Source organism: Pseudopodoces humilis, chromosome 1 (assembly GCF_049639895.1).
Source record: "Pseudopodoces humilis isolate 2021_Gansu_Grassland_sample_001 chromosome 1, ASM4963989v1, whole genome shotgun sequence".
In the NCBI taxonomy this organism is placed as follows: Eukaryota; Metazoa; Chordata; class Aves; order Passeriformes; family Paridae; genus Pseudopodoces; species Pseudopodoces humilis.
Window position 1 is genome coordinate 86,430,565 of NC_142200.1, and position 19,953 is coordinate 86,450,517.

Consider the following 19,953-nt stretch of genomic DNA (forward strand, 5'->3'; position numbering starts at 1 on the left):
TAAGTGTTGTCTGGAGGCAGAATGACATCCATGTTGCAAAGTAAAAGAGAGAGATGAAGATTGTGTCTATCCTTTGTACTTCTTGGCCTTATCTTCCCGCTTATCTTGGGCTGTAGCTCTAGTAATCTTTTTCCTCTCCACCCTAAATTTGATGCAGTGAAACTTGCTGAACCTGCCAAAGGAGCAACCTGCTGGCTGTAATGTGGGCAGGTTGCGACTCTCCTTGAGAACTCTGGAACCTCCTGCTTTGCTTTCGGAATTTTCCTTTTTTTCCCTAAATGATCACATGCATAGAGCTATCACAGCAGCTGTGATGTTTGACCTACCCAGTAAAAGTCAAAGGTGCAGTCAGGGTGTCTTCCTGTTTATAGCTCAATAGCTTAGGCTACTTCCTTTCAAATATGTGAAACTAAAACATGAAGGGATCACCACATTCCTTGCTGTGGTATGGATTCTGCTGTGACTTTTAGGACATGGCAAAAGCACGCATGTTGCATGAATGAGAACGGCAAGCAATTGGGGCAGCCAGTGACTGACACCAGACATAGCAAAGCCCCCATCACTGGGGTGCTGTACCCATGTTAGCAAGCCCTGCCTTACTGGCATACCTGACTGCAAGCATAGCTGAGCTGCTTTTGGAACTTGCAGGAGCCAGTGTGTTTGCATGCATTAAGTCATGCCAGGCAGAGGTGCCAGGTTGGGCTGGCACTAACCTGGAGGTCCCAAGGGTTTTTCCTGTTGGTGTGCTGTGAATATGCCGTCACACCCCTCTCAAGCAGGAGCCATCTCCATCAAAACAAGCACAGTTCAACAGGTGGAAAAACAGCAGGAGGAAAGAACTTAGCCCTGAGGAACCTGTTTTGCATAGCTGCTAAACAGTTGTGCATGCTTGTGAATGGTTGGAAAGAGGCTTAAAAGAAAATGGGAAGAAAATGTCCCACTCCACCGTGTAGCAGTTTTTTTGTTGCTTGTTTTCTGGATGAATGTGATTTAGTTTGACTGGTTTTGCTCCCTAGCTATCTGAAAAGTAACTGGCCAAGTAGAGTTAGCTGTGCTTCAGCTGAGCTGCCAGAGGCTTAAGCAGTCAGGCCATGTATGAGTGCCTGGGGTGCAGGGACAGACAGGCACAGCAAAAGCTTCTGTCCTTACTTTCAAGAGATCACTGAAACTGGAAAATAGTTTTTACCAAAAATAAATAATACAAGAGTAGACAAAGAATCCACCTTCCAGGTTTTGCTTTGCCTGTGCAGTTGAATATTTTGATTTTTTGTTCCAAGATGCTTTCTGAATTTTATCTTCTATCATTGTGGACCTTGAACAAATAACTGGTTTCTTCTCCCTTATTCTTGTGTGAATACAGGCAACTGCAGCTCATGCTGTTGTTTTATCACCCATGAAAGAAGCTCTAGCTAAAACAAGAAGTTAGATCAGTGTCACAGGGGAAAAAAACCCCAAGATTAAAGAAAATGAGGCAGCAGAGTATCTATAGGTGCCTTCCTGCAGATTTTGTGAGACAAGGTAGCTCTGGATTCATGTGGCTAAATCAGTTGCTTTGGTGCCTGTGATGCCAGAGCTACCAGAGGGCCAAGGCAGGGGAGTGCACAGCACTCTGTATGCTGTGTCAGCACTCCGGGTTTTCTCTGGCTTCTGTCAAACCTGGAGAGAGCCAAATGCTCAGACAGTCAGCATTTCTTCTCCTCCCATGTGGGTGATTGGCAGGGAAAAAGGTCAGAAAATTTCAGCAGCATTTCCGTGAAGTATCCAATCTGCTGGGCACATCTGCACATAGATGTGACTGATGGGTGTCACCAGTGTCTGTCCACCATCAGAGTGACCAGTGAGAGTTACTGGAGATGTGGGAAAACAACAGGCTTTTTCCTGGTGTACCTGATCCTCCAAGCAGCCTCAGCCTTGATGGATGCTGAAAGCAGGCAGTAGCTAAACAGCCATTTTAATCTTGCATCTGTCCTGACTCCTGTGGTGCTTTTGGCGTGAGACTGTTCCTGCACAACACCCTGCAGTTTGAGACAGGCTATAGTTTGAGACAGTGATTTAGATGCCTTAATTTCTTTCAAAGCTTCTGAAATTGTGAAAGGAAACGTTAAAAAAAGCATTGTGCGATGAGACAGTCTTCCCAGCAGCTCTAGTGGAGTCTGCTGTGGGTCAGTTTGGTCCACTGTGTTGTCTCGAAGCATCATACCCTTGGCATCCAAAACTAAAATAGATTTTATGTCATAACACCAAAGCAGTTATGAGGACGTGCAAGACTTGTCTGCATTACAACATTCTCTCATGTTAGAGCATGATAGTGTGCTGTCACGTTAAATGGCACTGTCCTGAGCCGAGTTGTGACCGTGACTTCTGAAAGATTTGTCCAAGTGTCATTAATATTGACTCCATTGTGTTTCTTTGAAGTCAGTCATATGGATAAATGGCAACTCCCTAGGAACATACATTTGATTTATTTTTCAATGGCAATATAAATCTGAAGTGAGGCTAAGGGCCCCACCTTGAAAAAAAAAAAAAATTAAATGTGAGCTTTGAGTTGTCAGAAGAAGAAGCATGGCAGCAATACCTTCCATCTAACTAAAGGGAGCTAGACAACTGTGTCTTCCTCAGGTTGCAGATACAGAAAACCAAGAGGCAAGTGGGTCAGGTAAACAGATGTTAACGAGATTGCTTCCTGAGTAATTCTGTCCCTTTCCCTTTTCCTGTGTCTTTGTGACAAGAAATAGTTGTTTTCCTGGGAAAGCAGGTTTGTTAACATGCCTTGGCAGTACAGAGTTTTGCAAGCCATCCCTAGTGCACTGTAACAGTGAGAACAAATAATCCTGACTTCAAAGCTGCGCTTGAAATTTGATACTGGGGTCCACCATTGTGTTAAGGATGAGAAGAAAACGAATATATTTAACAAATGTTGCTCTGGTGTTGGCATATACCGTCTCAACTTCTATACAAAGAACCAGTTGAAGATGAGGTGCTTTTTTTCATCTGAGAGAAGTGGATTCTAAGCTGCAGGCTTTTGCTTACCAGACTGCCACAAGACAGAGGGGCTGGGTATATGGATTGCTGAGCAGGTTTAGGCAGAACCAGGAACTCGTGGATGATGGGAATGGTCATGGTGCTCATGTAAATAGATGTTAGCAGAGCAAGTGTCGTACTTTGAGTTGGGACATGGGTGAAAGCTTGTGGGCTCCCTGCTGCAGCCCCTCACAGGCCCAGGCACTGCAAAGGTCCTGTGCTGGATCATGCCACAGCTGTTTTTCCGAAGTTCAGGTCAGTTTATGTGATCTCTGGTGGTATCCTTTAAAGGCCAACCTTAGAAGTGGTGTTGGTATTAAAATTTACATTTGACTTCCCGCCCTGGATTTGCCTGCTGACAGTGTCTTCTTCCCCCTCCTGCTCAGGCACATGAAGATTCATGAGAAGGATCCAAACAGCACAGCAAGCACCACTCCCCCCTCGCCACTGAAGCGCAGGCGATTGTCTTCGAAACGGAAGTTCAGTCATGATGCTGAGCTGGACAGAGAGGAGAGAACACCTGCAAAAAAGGTTCTTTACAGGGCATGAAGCAAAAGATGTTCCTGGTTACTTCCTAAATTGTCAGCTGTTTGGTTTGTGCAGTCAGCATAGACATGTTATAGCTCTGCATATGAGTTGCCATGCTTATCCTGTGTAGCCAACACAGTTGTCTGAGATTGAAAATTAATTTCTAATTTCAGAGATTGAAATAATTCAGTTTTTAAAACTCTTGTTTAAATTTTTGAATTTTCTTAGGATTTATAAATAATTATTGTTGGATGACAAGAAGATGTACTATTCTTTTGCTACTGCAGCTTTTCCTCTAGCTTTTTTCTCCCCCTCCCATTTATTTTGTAGTATTCTTGGAGGATGGTGATTTAAACTTTTAAAAAAGCAATCATTGCTTCCAAAGCAGCAGCAGCAGCTAAAGTCTCCTTTTGTCTAGATCTGGAGGAAAAAAAATCTACAATATATTTCCCTTTCACAGAAGCAAAATCCTGCCTTATTGGAGTTGCAAGAGTGACCAGAAAATATTTATTTGAAGGCTAGACATTTCCATTAGGGTTTTGTTTATGAAATATTTTAACACATTTCAGTCATTTGTACAAAATGTATGGTGTCTGCCAAACTTAATTCTTTCCACTTTCTATCTCTAAATGGCAAGCTAGTAGCAGTTCCATTTAGCACAGTATCCCTCATTCTGTGCATGCTTTTCTCCCTCTAATCAGAAGAGAAGTATAGAAAAAATGCTGAAGTTCATTGCTTCTCCCTGAACCACTTGACTTAGCAGTTGGCAGTATCTCAGTGGCATAAATAATTTAAGCTGACAGCTCCCCTGGCTTTCTAAAGGGGGAGGAATGCTAGTTCAGTGGTATATAAACACATGGGTTTATAAGTTCTTCAAATCACAGTTCCTCATTAGAACTGATAGATGTGTGACTCAGCTGCACACTTTATCTCCTGCGGAGCCTCCTTTTCTGTCATGCATGTTCTTACACATGTGCCGAGGCTCTGTCGCTTACCCTCTCTCCTGAGGAATGAGTCCTTTGTGTTTGCTTGCAGCAAGGTTACACATGAAGCCTGTAACTTTTTGTAAGAGAAAGACTTTGAATGGATTGCAAGTTTGTTTTGTTGCTTTCAGGTTGGTTTAGTGAGGTTTTTTTTTCTCTTTTTCTGAAGGTTGTCGAGGATGGCCATTCCGGTGAAGGGGATAAGAGGGCTGACGATGAAGTTTATCATTGTCCAGTGTGTTTCAAAGACTTTTTTTGCAAGTATGGGCTGGAATCCCACATGGAGACACATCCAGATAATTCATTGAGGTAAGAGATAGTACCCAGAGTGTCTCTGGTCACCAGATGGCCTGAAGAAGCCTGCTGGGGAGGGGCAGGAGCCCCTCAGTCCCCTGGGCTATTAATTGCCCCCCTTTGTGGTTTTGAGCAGGTTTTTAAATGTTTTGCCTCATCTTGTGTCACCAGGGTGCTGTAGGGCTTAATTCTATTGTTTTTTGCAAATACAGGACATCTTGCCAGTTAATAGCTGGAAATGTTTTTAGAAAAAATTAAAGCCCCTCTTCCTCCCCTTGAAACCTATCACTGTTATATAAAACTGTGAAATGCCAACATTGCAAAAATTTAACAGGATAAACTGAAGATGCTTAAAACTTAATAAAAAAAAAACTTGATAAAAGTATTCAGGCATCATCCTATGAAATTACTCTGTTTGTGGAGAAGGCAGCAGCTGGATAGAAAGGGTTTTTCAGTCATTGGAGTTAGTGAAGGTAGATAAGTTTCTGGTTTCCAACTTCCAATAAAATGTTTTATGCTTTTCTGCCTTTTGAGGTTAGGGAATGATGTGGATTTTGGCTTAAATGAGCTTGTTTAAACAAGGAAAAATTATTTATTAATTGTTCGGGAAGGTGCTTGAATGTTGTGTTTTGAATCAAGTAATTGCCTCTGGGACTCCTGAAACTGTTTTATTTCCTGTTTTTTACCATAGAAAAATGTAGAGCCAGATACATGAAGATATAAAAGAAATTTTTCAAGTCTAGTTGAAACATGTAGAAAAGCTGCTACTTTAGGAAAGGAGATTGTCCGTTTGCAGAAGCTTGTCAATATTTTAAACTTATTTTGGGACATTGGTCTCTAATGATCATTTTGGAAGGGTGAGGAATTCAGCATCTTTAATTGTCAACACTCGCTCCTGGATAAAGGTTCTTAATCTAATGGCATGGAGCAGAGGCATCCCATTGTATTAAATGGGATTCAGTCTATTAATTTTTCCCTTTTTAATTACGAAACCTTGGTAAATACATGTAAAATACTTTTTAAAGGCATTGTTAATGTTGCAGTTACTGGGGAAAGGAGTTGAAAGCTTGGTCCATTCAATAGTAGATAATTAAACATACTTTGCTGTTTCTGAAGTAAATTAGGTAAATTTTCATTATAGATCAAAGCTGAAACAGTTGTTCTCCAGTAAGAGCTCTGCAACCCCCATAAAATGGAGGCTGGAACAATTTTGCTTTACACTTCATACTTTAGAGAAAGTGGCTGGCATATAAGGTTTATCCTGGCATTACCCTCATTTTGAAGCTTCTCTGAATATATGAGCTCTTTACAAAGTTATATTCCATGGACCTGAGTCGAGAGGGGGATTTTCTTGCTTTGAATGATGGATATGGATAAAATGGAATAGATACCCTTCTAGCTTGGCAGCTTTGCTGTCTGCTCTGGCAAGGCAGTAAGACACAGTGGCTGTGCAAACATGCTTTACCTCTTTGTGCAGCTCTTGCTCTAGTGTTAGACTTGCTTTGGGATAATATTCCCCTGAAATGGAATTTGCTACCCTTGATTCTATTGAGCAGCAAAGACTAGAATGTGTCCCTAAATCAAAGTCACAGTTGACAAGCTCCATGGGTATGATTTAAGAGTAGTGATGGGATGCTTATCTTTATAGAATTGTCTAGGTGATAGTAAAGGGGTTTTGTCAGGTATTTCCCTCAGCTATTTAAGATGTGTCAGTGAAGACAGGACAAGAAAGATGTGGTCCTCTCTGGACAGTTAATATATTAAAGTGCAATTCACCCTGCCCATCTGGTTTTAGCCACACCTTCTATCCTAGTCTAGACAAGTCAAATGACACTGTCTGCCTGGCCCAACCTAACAGAAAACTCTATAGTAAGCAGAGTAGTTTGGACTGCTGTTAAAGTGACTCTTTCATCCCAAATGAAATGGGTTAAAATCCTTGGCCAGCAGGGGCTGTAATCCCCTGGTTCCCAGGGTTCTGCAATACTGTTTGTAGGATTCAGCAAGACACAGAGAATGTAGCATGCCATTCTCAGTCCTGAGTACAAGTGACTGAAGTCCTTTTTGTGAGGCTTAAGGCTGTTTTTTTCAGTGAAAGAGTTGAAGAAAAGAGAATATTTTGCTAGAGTAGTAGAGCAGGAGACCGGTGTATATGGGTGTACTTGTGTCAGGGAAGCAAACTGCAGAATGTTAGAAGGCTTTCATCAAATCCTGTTGTTGCTTTATTGTAGAAGACATGGGGAAATAACTCTTGTTAAAGTTCAAACAAACAAAAAAGCGCAGTAACTGTGTTGTGAGCAAAGGGCAGGGACTGTAACACCTGCAGTCTCCTTTTATTGCCCATATTGTAAAAACAGAGTCACTTGATGAGGACCTGTGGGGAAGGTATGGGATGTGTATCCCAGAGTCAGATACTCTGGGTCTGGTGGTTTGTTTGGAGCTACTGCAGTAGGCAGTAGCCCAGCATAGATTGTTTTGTCATGATCAAAAATAAGTGATGCTCAGTCTGCCTAGATCAATCTGCCTAGCCAAGGCCTTTCGTTGTAAGGGCACAGGTCTCAAACATCCAATTAATTTTTGCTCCCCTAGTTCCTATGAAAAGGATTGCAAACTGGCTCTGAAGCAGTGCACCAGTGTGCACTGCCTTGATGGTGGCACCAGCCTCCCTTCAGAGATGTATCCACGGCAGTGGCTAGGTGCCAGGGTGGGAAGGAAATTCTGCCTGGCTTCCCTGTGGTCCTTTAATCCTACCATTTCAGTGCTGCTGTGTAAATACAGCCTCTTGTCCCCAGAGCTGAGTCTGTCTGTCCAGGCCACCCTCTGCTAAGTAGCAGAAAAGGTAAGGTTGTCTGGCAGCCCTATGTGAGCAGCTAATATACAGGGTGGGCCATCACCCTTCCAGATACTGTCAAATGAACAACTTTAAATCACAGGGTTAGCTGTTCAAAGTCAGATGAAAAGACACTCCCCCTTGTCTTGCCCAGAACTGCTTTTTCATGTAAAATCCCAAGCAGGGAGCACCTCATTGTTTACTTGCAGCAGAGTAAACAATGCTTAATCCACTGATTGTGTGAGAGGGGCTCTCGCTTGGGAGAGTATCTCTTGATTATGTAAAATCCTAAATCATGCATCTTTGTCTCCTAATTACGGTAAGAACTGCCCTAGTCTTTCGAGCAATAATAGGGCCCTTTGTCTCATTGACAATGGGCTGTGGCACTGCATCTCCTTCATGGCATTACACCCCCTGGTCAATCTCTATCCCTTTGAAGCCCTGGGTCCTGCACCCTAATTAATGACACGAGCTGGCCCCGGCAAGGTTGTCTGCAGTGCCCATTAGCAGTGGGAGATGGCCCAGGGGCACTTTCTGACCCGCTTGGCCTCTCCACCTGGATTATTTAAAGAAGTCTGCCTCCCTGCAGCTGGGGCCTCAGGACACTGTCTATTTTGGTGAGTTTGTATCTGAGTGTTGATGTATCCGAGTGTTGATATAATTAGCAGAGAGCTGAAACCCTGCACAGCCAATAGGGAAAATGAGAAACCTCACAGAGCAGGGGAGTTTCTCTGGAAACTTTTGTGGCGCAGGGTTGCCGTGAAACCGTGCTTGTAAAGGTCACCTGACAGCTCTGAGCAACATCAGTAGTGTAAGCCCAGGAGATGTGAGGATTTCCCAGGGAGAAACCTCTCCAGATGCTGTGCTGGGTTTCTCCTCTTTCCTTTGGCAAATACAATGAAACAGGCTTAAAGTTAAAATGTGTGGCTTTAGAAAAAAAGTACATGAAATATTAAATTCCTCTGTCAGATTTCACTGTAGCCAGAACATACCCTTTATATTTCCTCTTCTCCTCCAAAAAGTTCAGTGCAGTATGCTGTACCGAGAGCTAAAGTATTTTTAATTTTGCCTTCCTCACATCAGCAAAGAGACATTTATGCTGCCTCTTGTGTCTGAATATCTTCCCAAGGAGAGGAGGAGGGAGCTGGTGATGGTGTTGCAGTTACCTCCTTTCTTAGACTCATTCCAGTATAATTTCCCAGCAAGGATAGTTGTGCAGTTTGAATGTGGTAAAATGAACATGAATGAGGCTTATTATGAGACTTTAATGAACATGATGAGGCTTTCTGACCACATTTGGTTCAGTGTGGCATTGCCTCCAGTTACAAGATTTGGTTTTGGTATATTTTTGTAAGATACAAGAAATAAGTAGACATTGAAGTGTGAAAGTCACTCTCCCAATGTCACTGAGCTGACATGGTGACCAAAACCAGTAAATGCCTGTTGCCATGAATGGATTCAGGGGAGATTAGGTTTTTTGACCTTCTACAGAGCCTGTCCAAACAGTGATACAATAATATATTAAGCTTTGTAACTTGAAAATCCTGGCTATATTTTCACAAGGACAACAAAAGCAGTACTCTTCCCTCAGGGTTATGTGCTTCTGTAAAACCTCCAAACAAAGTAAACCAAAAGCTGTTCACAGCCTACTTTGTTCTTCAAAACAGCTTGCCCAAGTTCTGCTGAAAGAGGTTGAACACTGCCATGGAAAGCTACTGTTTTGAACAGGTCACAGGTCAGTAATAGGCACAGCAACAGAAGAACTCAGGCCCTGGAAGGATAAATCTTAGGAGTTTCTGATCATTAGGATCTGTGGTTGTCTGCCTCTAGTTTTGCCAGGGTAACCACTGTGAGGTCTTGTTTTTGAAAACAAGGTGGAAAATGCTATCAATGTTTCTTGGTGTTACCTGACTTCACCAACATGGAGTGGACAACTCAAATGCCATAGGAATGGTCTTCTGGACTTTGTGGGTAAATTGAAGATATCTGTCACATGCAGCTTGCAATTCAGGTGGGCTGGTCACCAGGTTTCCCCCTGTGCCAGCACACCCACATTCTTCACTGTATGGTGGGACGCTGCCAGGTACCTGGACCTATGTCCCAGTCTTAAATCATTTTAGACAATGTGCATGAGTAGTCCCATTTAAGTCAAGACAAGAGGAAGTAGGTTTTAGGTGAAAAAGATACTAGCTACTTAGAATATGGTATGTTTATTGCCTAGCTACTGTTCTTCAAGGCAATTCTGCACACTGGATTTAGGGAGATAAAATGGTAAAAAAAAGAAACTAATGGACATTGAAAATGTATGGAGATTATTTCAGTCATTAGAATCAATAGAAAAGACTAGTACAATATTAGGTTGTTTTCAGAGCAGTAGTGTGACCATGTGAAAGTACTTTGAACTGAATGCTAAAAGGAAAAAAAAAGAAAACAGCCAGAAAAAGACCCTTAGGTATCATTCCCGTTTTTGCAAATGCCTATCTCAGCAAGTTTAGGAATTCACTTTCTATCTGTTCTCTCCTTATATAGTAGGGAATAATCTTTCTTGCTTCCTTATTCTGAAGCGCACTGCTGTATAGATGTGGCAAGCCTTTTGCGGGAAGAGGGTGTTAGTGATGCTACAAACTTGCAGGAGTGAAGATGTTTGAAAACTAGATGTTGTTTGCAATTAATTTTACTGTGAGACAGAACTACGGGTTCTTGGTGGGGAGAGGAAGCTTCTTCCCAGTAGCTGACACTGCTGTTACTGGAAGCAACTTGAAGGATGAGTGACAAGTCATCTTCATTCAGCATTGTAAGGTTATAGACTACTTTTTCTCTCTGTCACAACTGTTGATGTGCACATAGCCTCATTCCTTGCTAGCATTTCAAAATAAGAAACACTGTGTTCTTTTAATGAAGATGGATAATTCTGAGGTTGTTGTATCATACACAGTTGTTGAGAGGGATAGAGAGCACTCCAGCATAGACATGTTCATGGACCTCCTTGAACTCTGCTTCTGGCATACTACATTTTGGGTGCAATGCTTCCTTTTTTAGTCACTGAGATTGTACCAGCAAGGACAGTTTAGGTACAAACTGCTCTGGAGTTACTAACACAGTTAATGCTACAAAACTTGTTACAGCCAAAGATGGAGGTGACAGGGGGCAGTGCTGTGACTCTGCCAATTCAGCTGACTCTCCTGCTCTGCTTTGCTCTGCTCTCAAGCTGTTTGCTCAATGTCTTGCTGATAGAAACTAGGAACCAACTCCTAATCTCTTGCTGGCAGCATTTTCAGTGTAGGAGCAATTCCATGAGACAGCTGATGATGATGAAGTCCAGCTCTGGTAAATGCTATGACCAGAAATATGCTGTGGTACAATGCAATTCTTGGTGAGGCAGAGGAGAGGGTATGCAAGCAAGCTGGTGAATGCATCCTTTTACTGAGCAAATGGAGAAGTAGAATCAGTGGGTTGTCTTGCAAAAGCAGAACAGAACTGCACGTTACGTGCTTTCTGAAGTTTCTGTTCAGAAAAGAGAGCTGGGAAACATCTGAAGAGCAGCGCTGGCCTAGACGTGGTCAACTCACATCAGGGAGCTCATTGTGTGAGGAAACTGGGAATCCAGAGCAGCCGGATGAAAATACTGGCTGGTGAATGGACACTGGGAGTGATGCTCTCATGTGAAACTGTGCTGTGTCACATGGTGTTGAATATCTTAGCTTGGCTGCCAGAATAGAAAGTGGGTAAATGCAAAGCTGACTGTAGAGGAAAGCTGCTTGTAAAAGGACATGCAGGAGGGAAGAGGGGCTGAGCCAAAATAGGTTATTAGCACGCCTGCCTAATCCTAAGGAGCAGGATTTGTTTATTCGCAAGCTCTCTCAAAGTGCTTGGTGCTGCTCAGTGTGTTGGCAGTCATGTCTGCATGCTGAGCATATCTTAACCTGCAAACGTGTAGATACGGGTAAGGGACTGCAATCCAGATTCAGCTGTGCCTATATGTGAGTCCTGTTGTGATCAGTGGATTCCTATAGGGTAGAGAAATCCCCGGAGATGTATTTATCCTTATGTTACTCATGAAAAGTACTGGTGTTTTTTTAACATGATAGACACACAGATTTCTTTTTTAACTCCTGCTATTAAATTTAAAATTACAGAAATACTTGGCTTCCATATTTGAAAGATGTGTTAGGAATGATAGGAAGAGCTTTTCATTTCTTACTTTGAAAGAACACCAGAAGGTTCACTTGAGTTGGTATGCACAAATAACCACTGTTATTCTGGATGCTGTGCAGCTTTTAATTTTGGTAGCTGTAGAGGACTATTCTGGTCAGTTTTTTCCCCCCCAGATATATTTGCCGTAACTATTAAACCTTTCATTGTTATTTAAGTTGATCTTCAGCTCTTCCTCTGTGATTCTGTCCAGCCAATTTGTTGACACTTCTGTTTTTTAAAACTCTGACTTCTATTAAGTAAAAAAAGTCATTATGAGAAAATGACTACTTTGTGTGAGTGTCTGCAGGCCATCTCCCATTTTCCTATTATTTTGTCTTAGTTGCGTGTTAATTCCATTGAAGTAAATGGTGGACTAAACTACTGTTTCACCAGGGCAGAGGTGTTTAAAGCTGACACTGTTGAAGTGTTGCTGGTAAATGCAATTCATTAAAGTGTTGGGAAGAAGTTTCTACTCATTTTTCTTTGCTCACGCACAAAGGAGGTTAAAACATGACACAGCATGGCTCGTGCCTTTTTATTAAACCTTACAGCAGTTCATTTCACTGGAGTTACTCTGAAGGTGGGAGTCACTGGTGCTGACACTGGCTCTGCTGCATGCTGGCAAATTTCTGAAGCACAACATCACCCCGGTTTATATCGGGTCTGTCCTGGCTCCTACACGATACTTTTCTTGCCTGGACCACAGTGCAGCCGTAGGAATGTACATAACGCTGCGCATTCCTCTATTAATAGAAGGGTTGGTGCAGGGGGTTCAGCATTGGCTGCACCCATGGGTGGCTGCTCTGAGGGAGAGGATTAAAGAGAGTGAGGGAACACATCGCTAACAAAATCAGGTGGCCAGTGGGACTGGTGGAAGGGGGGAAAAGTTAAAGGAAAGGCGCCTCCTTTGCCGAGCATGCAATGTGAAGCAGCATGCACTGAACATCTAGCCGGCTGTGTCCGTCCCCTTAGGCTCAAGGGAAGGGGAGGGGAGCCTCTGCAGCTGGCAGGGAGTTGGCTCCTGGCGCTGCTTGCGGTTCCAGCACAGCCCCACAGCGGTGGGCGAGGTCGAGATGGCAGAGCAGCAGGTCCTTCGGGGTCAGGCACGCTGTGCAGCTGCGGGGGAGGGAGGCAGGAATGGGCACTGCAGGACAGCAGGAGGATCCAGAGGGATCGCTAGTAGGGAGGCAGGAGCGGGGCTCGCAGCACTGCTGCTTTTCCATCACTCATCTGCAGCAAATGGGAGAGATTAGTGCGGCTGTTGGATGTCAATTCCCAAGGCCCTGGGTGTGGAGGCAAGGAAGGGTTGTTTTTTGTTTTTTTTTAATCCAAAAGGAGATGAGTGTCTTGACATGGGTGGGGTTGCACAGGAGCAGAAAACCAGTTGGCTGTTTCTCATCTTTTTCACTTTGCCTTGCCCCAGAAGAAGTGAAAGAGAAGCAAAGGAATCCTTTCCTAAAGGGGAATATATCTGTAACCTGCTAGATTTTCTTTCACAGGTGGTGAAAGTCCTTGTGTTTAAAAGCGTCCTTTCTCCATCTTCCCCTCCTTGTCAGGCTCCCCTGCAGCTGGACCCTGCCAGTGTGGAGGCTGGGAGCCTGCTCCCACCACTGGTGTGGACATGAGTCATCAGCAGGGAATCACCCATCTTCTACCCAGATGTATTATTTTTAGGTCAGCGTAGGAATTTCTTTGCTCATGAGAGCCACATTAATTCTGCAAATAACGTTAGAGAGAAAAGAGAATAATTACAACAGAGGTAGAAAAACACACACTGGGGATTTCAGTAGGAGGAGTTAGACAACTTCATAACTTAATTGTGTATTAATGACTTCTGTCTCAAGATATGTTTCATCCTTTTTTTTTTTTTTTTTTCCCTTGCTTATGTTTGTGGAAGTTGCTAAAGAGGACAGGAAAAGGAGCAAAGTGGTACCAAGCTTTTTATTTTCAATGAGGCCTAGAAATTAAGGCTGTTTTTATTTGTTAACATCCACGATATGGGCAGCTTTGTATTAGTGAGCTGCATGGGTGAAAACTTCAGGTTTTAGTCTGTGTGGTTTCAGAAGTACAAGCAGAATAATGGTGAATGTCACTTTCTCACCAGCAGTCTTGGATAATGCAGAGCATAGTGTCTGTTTATTTCTTGGTAACATAATGGTAAATATAAATATTTGGCATTTTCATCTTGACTACTGAAATATAAAATCTAGAAGGATTGGGTGGTTGCCTGCATTAGTCTTAATCAAAATCAAGACTGATTAATTTTGCTAAAAATTTGGCTCTGCATTTCCTTTCTAAAATGTCTTTCCATTCTTAAAGAAGAACAGCTATTTCCTCTGCTGACAAATTGGAGTTGTCTCAGAGGAGAGTGTAATGCGAGGCAACAGGCACTGCTTATGTAAACTTTTCTTGCAGAGGTGCCCTTTATTAAAAGTGTAGCAAATCCTGCCTTGCCATCTTGAAAGGAGCAAACTTTGCAAAGCACTTTTTCTTAAAGCCTGTTTAAGTGCTTTTATATCCTAATTAGCATTACAGATTTCTCGAATACGTGAAACTTGATAACTTCTTTTAGGAGAAAGCTTTTCAATGATGTGTTTTTACACAGAGATGCAGACACTTTTTTGCATTAAGAAAATTTTTAAAAAAGAAAGAAAAAGGTGCACTGGTGTAGTAATAATTAATCAGATCTGCTTGGTGTGATACATGCTCTGAGCACCAAAGGCAGCTTGGTTGTTGCATTGTTATGTTTTGGTTCTGCTTTTAGTTGTTCTGTTTCCTTACCTGCTTGTTTTTCACACTTTTTCCACTGAGCCAGAGCCTTAGTATTATATTTGCATTGTTATACATATGAGCAAGTCCAAAATATAAAGGCATTTGAGAATTAAAGTAATTGTAAAGGGGTCTTAACTGCTAAAACCAGTTTTTCCCTTTTTACTTAAAACTGAATCTCTATGCTTGGGACTGAACAGCTTTTTTCTCCCAACTCTGTAATCATATTTATAGAAAAATTGAAGACTGTGGCCAAGACCAGCAGTCACATGAAAACACAGCAGCTTTTATTAGATACATCTGGAAACTTACCTTGCAAGTAGAGTGCTTTTACCTATGCACGGATGTTGAGCCATTGCTTGGCCTGTTCTGCTAACAACCTCAAAACCTGTTCACATCACTGTTTTCTGCAGCCATGCCATCCTTATTTGACTTGGAACCAAACATCAGCGGACTTGTGACATTTTAAGGAGAGGGAGGCTTTTCTGGTTGTTTTTTTTGTTTGTTTGCTTGGGTTTTTTTAAGTTCATCATGAACAAACTATTACCATATGTTTCAGATGCTTTATTTGATATGCTGGGCTTTTCAGACTAATTTACTAATTACTAATTACTAATTTATTTATTTATTTTTAAGAAGTTCAAACAAGATGAAAAAACATATCACCTAGGATTCCTTTCTCTTTTCCTTATTAGACTGTGGGTCTAGATTTTAAAATACTGTAGGCAGTGACACTGCCCGAAGATAGAAAATTGTACTGATGACAAAACAGAGAAAAACTAGTAGTTAGACTTCCTTAAAAAAACTAATGCTTCCAGATAATGCACTGTTAGGCATGGCCACTTACTCCATTTTAAATTAACACAAGACTTAGTCAATGCAGTGTGATGCTTGCCTTAACTAGTTAGATTTTGACACTTAGTACCTGTAAGCTTTTATTGGAGGTGCTAGGAGTCCATACCTGTGCCACCAGGGCAAGGAGCTGAGCTGGGGTGCAGTGCATTTATATGCCCTGAAGAGCCTGCAACTTGAGACATGATTTATCTGGATTTTTTTATTATTTTTTTTTCAGCCAGATGCTTCTTTCTGACCTAGTGAAAAAAGAGCTTTATCTTTCTCCCAGTTTCTCTTTTTGTTTACTGCTTCTTCACTCGCATCAAGGAAAATAAAAGACTAAGGAAGAAAGAGAAAAATAAATATGCCTAATAAGAGAGAAAGCTTATATTCCTTTTATAAGATAAATTACTTTTGTTTGGGGGAGGGGAGGTAGTTCCCTTTGCATGGAAAACACTATTTTTAACTTGCAAATTTGCATTGTCCTGAGGCTAGCAGTTGGTACAGGTGTATTGTGAAGGACTTTCACATGGGTGTTTGTTCTGAAAGATTAACTCTCAAGTGCAGCTTTTGATGGGAGACCTAAATAAAGTAGTGTTGAAAAGTCAGCATGTTGCAGGAGGCAGGTGAGGGGGAGTGCAAGATGAACAAGGCACACCTCCCTGCTGTGTGGGATGTGTGGCCGCTTGACAAGGAGCACTGGCTCCTGCTTGGAGATCTTGGGGGTACAGTGGCAGGAGTCAGTGCTCTGAGTAACTCTGTGGTCCCATCACTGGTAGCTGTGCCTGCCCTGTCACACACAAGGGGATGCAGCTTCTGCACTGGGTTCCTGGGCCCAGGCCAGGTGCATTGGGACCCCAGAGATGCTTCAGCATGCCCCAAGGTCAGGGTCTGTGTCCCGTTGCAGAACAGCCTGCAATGCTTCCAGCAGTGCAGGAGAATTGTTTCCAAGCCCTCCTTGTGTATTGACATACCAGGAGGAACATGTGAGAAGCACTGCTTGTTTTCATGCAAAGCCTTTTCATTACCTCTTAAAGCACTTTATTTCAGTAGCCTGCAAGTTCTTCAGGTGACTACTCATATTTTTTTAATGCTCTCCATCCCCCAGTGGTTTTGGTGGTTGTATTTTTGTTTTCACTGAAGATGAAAGCTTTGCATCACAGAATAGGTGCTGCCAAGTGAGCTGGAAGAGAGCTGTAGATCCTGATGCTAGAGAAGTACAGTGTGTTGGTCTTCCTCCCCCAGAGATTGCTGTCACATTTGGCATACCTCTTTAAGTAAACATTAGCTTTGTAAATGGCATTGGTTCAGTGTTTAATGGAATGCAGGAACTATGTCAGCAGTAATTATACAGGTAGGATGCAAGTGAATTGACAGGAGAGTTAAAACAGATTAAACCTTCAGCACATATTTATGTCCAAGCTTTCTCAGTACTGTGATAATAATGGCCATGTTGTATACACTTCACACTTGCCTCTTTCACCACTCAGGGACTATGAGTCCAGTTGCTTTGTGGGTGACTTGGTTATCTCTTCGTTTTCAGAGAATAAAAAAGTGGCTGTGGGAGTTTATGTAGTGATAAAATGAACAACAATGGGAGTTTGTTAGGGACAGGACAGGGAGGGGGTGGTTTCAGGATTTTGTCAGAAGTCATTTCTAATTGCAGGATGTTTTTCTAATGAGTAGGCACATGTCCTTTTCCTTGATGTAGAGAGCAAAGACAGTATGGGGAAAACCAAGGCCAGGGGCAGATGTGAAAAACTAGTGCATTTAGTATTCTTACAAAATCTGACTGTCTCCTATCCACTGGTGTTTTGCTTCTGGGAAACCCGTGCTTTGGCTGGGAGCTGGATCTGGAACCACAAGGAGCTTGAGGTTGAGTGAAACTGTGTGTCATTTATTGAATACAGAGTGGACATGACCTGTCATGCTGCAGAGCTCACATTCCAAATATTTAAAAGGCAGTAGGCTTTGTTGACGTGTTGGCCAAATGTTGCTGCATAGCCCTTTCTGCCTACAGCATAGCTTTGATTATTTAATGCAATGTTTTATGTGAGAAGCCCTTGTTTAGCTGAATTTGGGATTTGAAAACTTAGGAAAAACAAGAAATCACAGCAATAAAGTGTAGGTAGGAAAAGACAGTGCTTCTGCTTTTTTTTTCAGGGCAAACTGGCGGTGAAGGGGGTATAAAAGTGTCAGAGGTGTTGAACCTGTTTCAGGTCTTCCTCCTCTGAACCTTCCTCCCCTTCAACGAGCAGTAGTTTTCTTTTTAAAACAGTCTATTTCTCATAACAGCTTTGAAAAATACCAGTGAAAGTTTATGGAAAGGCAGTGTGAGGAAGATACACACACAGGTATTTGAGTGGCATGCAGTAGTATGTTTTAAGCAGTGATTATGAAAGGTGCTATTTTTACATTTGCTTGCCACTTAGGTCAGATGTAGCCTCTCCTTGTCACTGATTTTTTTAAAAATGTTGTTTATTTTTACAGTACTTTTCAGTAAAAATGAAATGGCGTAAGGCCATTGAAGTATTTTTCATTGGACAATGAAAAGGTTTTCACAAGGCTGTTACCTCAGCAGCTGTTCTCTCTGCCTGTGTGAGACTGTCAGTTCTCATGTTCTTTAAGCTTCCAGTGGACTTATTAGCCAGAAACTGGTAGAAAGTGACTGTGACTAAGATGGCCTTTTGTGGTGATAGATTTTGACATACTGTGGCTTTATTCTGCATTTAGCAAGTTCTCGGTATAATGGGGTGAGAGGAAAGAGGACATCCTGGTGCAAGAAGAATGCTAGTTCTTAAACTTGCAGCAGTCAGTAACTCATTTCTGTTTTATTCCTTTCCTTTCCAGGTGTGACATCTGTTGTATTACCTTTCGTACTCATCGGGGCTTACTGCGCCATAATGCAGTTATCCACAAGCAACTTCCCAGAGATCCCATGGGAAAGCCTTTCATTCAGAACAACCCTTCAATTCCAGCAGGCTTCCACGACTTGGGATTCACGGACTTCTCCTGTAGGAAGTTCCCCCGCATTTCTCAGGTACTCTCTGTTCTTCGTAGCTTAAGCTGCTACAGTGATTATTTGATGAGGTCATTGAAAGATTCATCCTGCATGTAGAATATTTTGTGGAAAGTACATCACCACTGTTCGTGTAGGCTTCAGACACTTTATGCCTCTCTTTTTCTTTTTTCATCTAAAGAATATTGGCACTGGGGGCTTTTTCACCATTGCAGTGGATAACTATCAGTGTTATAAAATATATTAAAAAATGTATAAATATACATTTATACATATATATATATATGTACATATATATATATATATATATATATATACATATAGATATATAAAAAAATTTTGAAGGGAAACTTTGGTCATTATTAGATCATTGCCCCTTTGAGCATACCCAAAAAATCCTACATCTGAAATCAGCAGGGTGTACACATGGTAAGGAAGATACTATTTATTTTAGCTTACACTAACAAGGATGTAGTTGGGGTATGAAGGTTTTTATTACAAAAAACTTTGAGCAGTCGTGTTACTAACTAAACAGTGACATCTTCAGTGATTCCATCACAAGACACTCCACAGTGTTCTTCATGTAAGGTTTGAGAGTTCTGCACCTTTGAGGGACAGTGGATGGGGAAAGTCAGGGAGGTGGTCTGTAAATATTTTTCTGAGAGCCATAAAGCTTTCTATTGAGTGGTATGGCTCCTCCCTCTGTCAAACCTTGTCTGCTTTACTTTGGGTCTGGGTGAAACTGCATATCTCTTAAAAAAATCAACAGCACAATCCGCCAGGACCATGCTTAGTTTCTGCATTTTTCATATTTCTTATTTTTTTTTCATTATTTATTACCAACTCTTCTGTCTGAAAAGTGGTAGACTTGAAATTTGCTGCTGGACCAGTGGAGCATGCAGGTCTTTCTGTCAGTCTGTTACAGTTTTGGTATAAAACTTAAAAAATCAAAAGAAGGAACTTTTTAAACGAAGTTTTTTTCTTTTGTAATTAATGATAGACATTTAAAGTATGAAGGGATTTGAATGTTGGTGTTTTCCTTTTGTAATAATTTTGCTTGCACTGTGAGAGAAGACTCAAAAAGTATTTAGAGTCTGTAAAGGTCTTGCCAGCCCTATACTAGTATTTTTCTGGGGAGAATAAAATGTAATCAGACTTCCCTAACCAAAAACCATACTGCTTTAGCCTCTGAGTTTCATTGATCTGCTTTTGGGGGATTTTATTTTGGTTGGTTTGTATTGGTTTGGCTTCTTGGATGCTGCTTTTTTTTTTTTTTTTTCTTCCTCTCCTCCTGGTTTCTTTGCCTCTTGGCTTCCTTGCTGTGTAGTATGCTGAGGCTCCTGTCCTGTCAGTGACACAAGAGAAGTTTCTGATAGGAAAGTTTAGGATGGAAAAGAATTTTAGAGCCTGAGTAGCCTTCTGAAGGAGATTACCTTTATAGAAGGGAGCTTGGGGAGAATCAGCCCCTAATTCAGATATATCCC

General features: G+C 41.8%; 1 protein-coding gene across 7 annotated transcripts in view; it reads left to right on the plus strand.

Moving 5' to 3' along the window:
• Nucleotides 1-19,953, plus strand: part of RREB1 (ras responsive element binding protein 1) — a 122,369-nt gene that overhangs the window by 79,592 nt on the left and 22,824 nt on the right. For all 7 annotated transcript variants that reach the window (XM_088056540.1, XM_088056544.1, XM_088056532.1 and 4 more), the window contains 3 exons: nt 3,408-3,552; nt 4,702-4,841; nt 18,301-18,490. In XM_088056540.1, the coding sequence (XP_087912666.1) occupies nt 3,408-3,552; nt 4,702-4,841; nt 18,301-18,490 (475 nt within the window). The remainder of the gene's footprint in view (nt 1-3,407; nt 3,553-4,701; nt 4,842-18,300; nt 18,491-19,953) is intronic.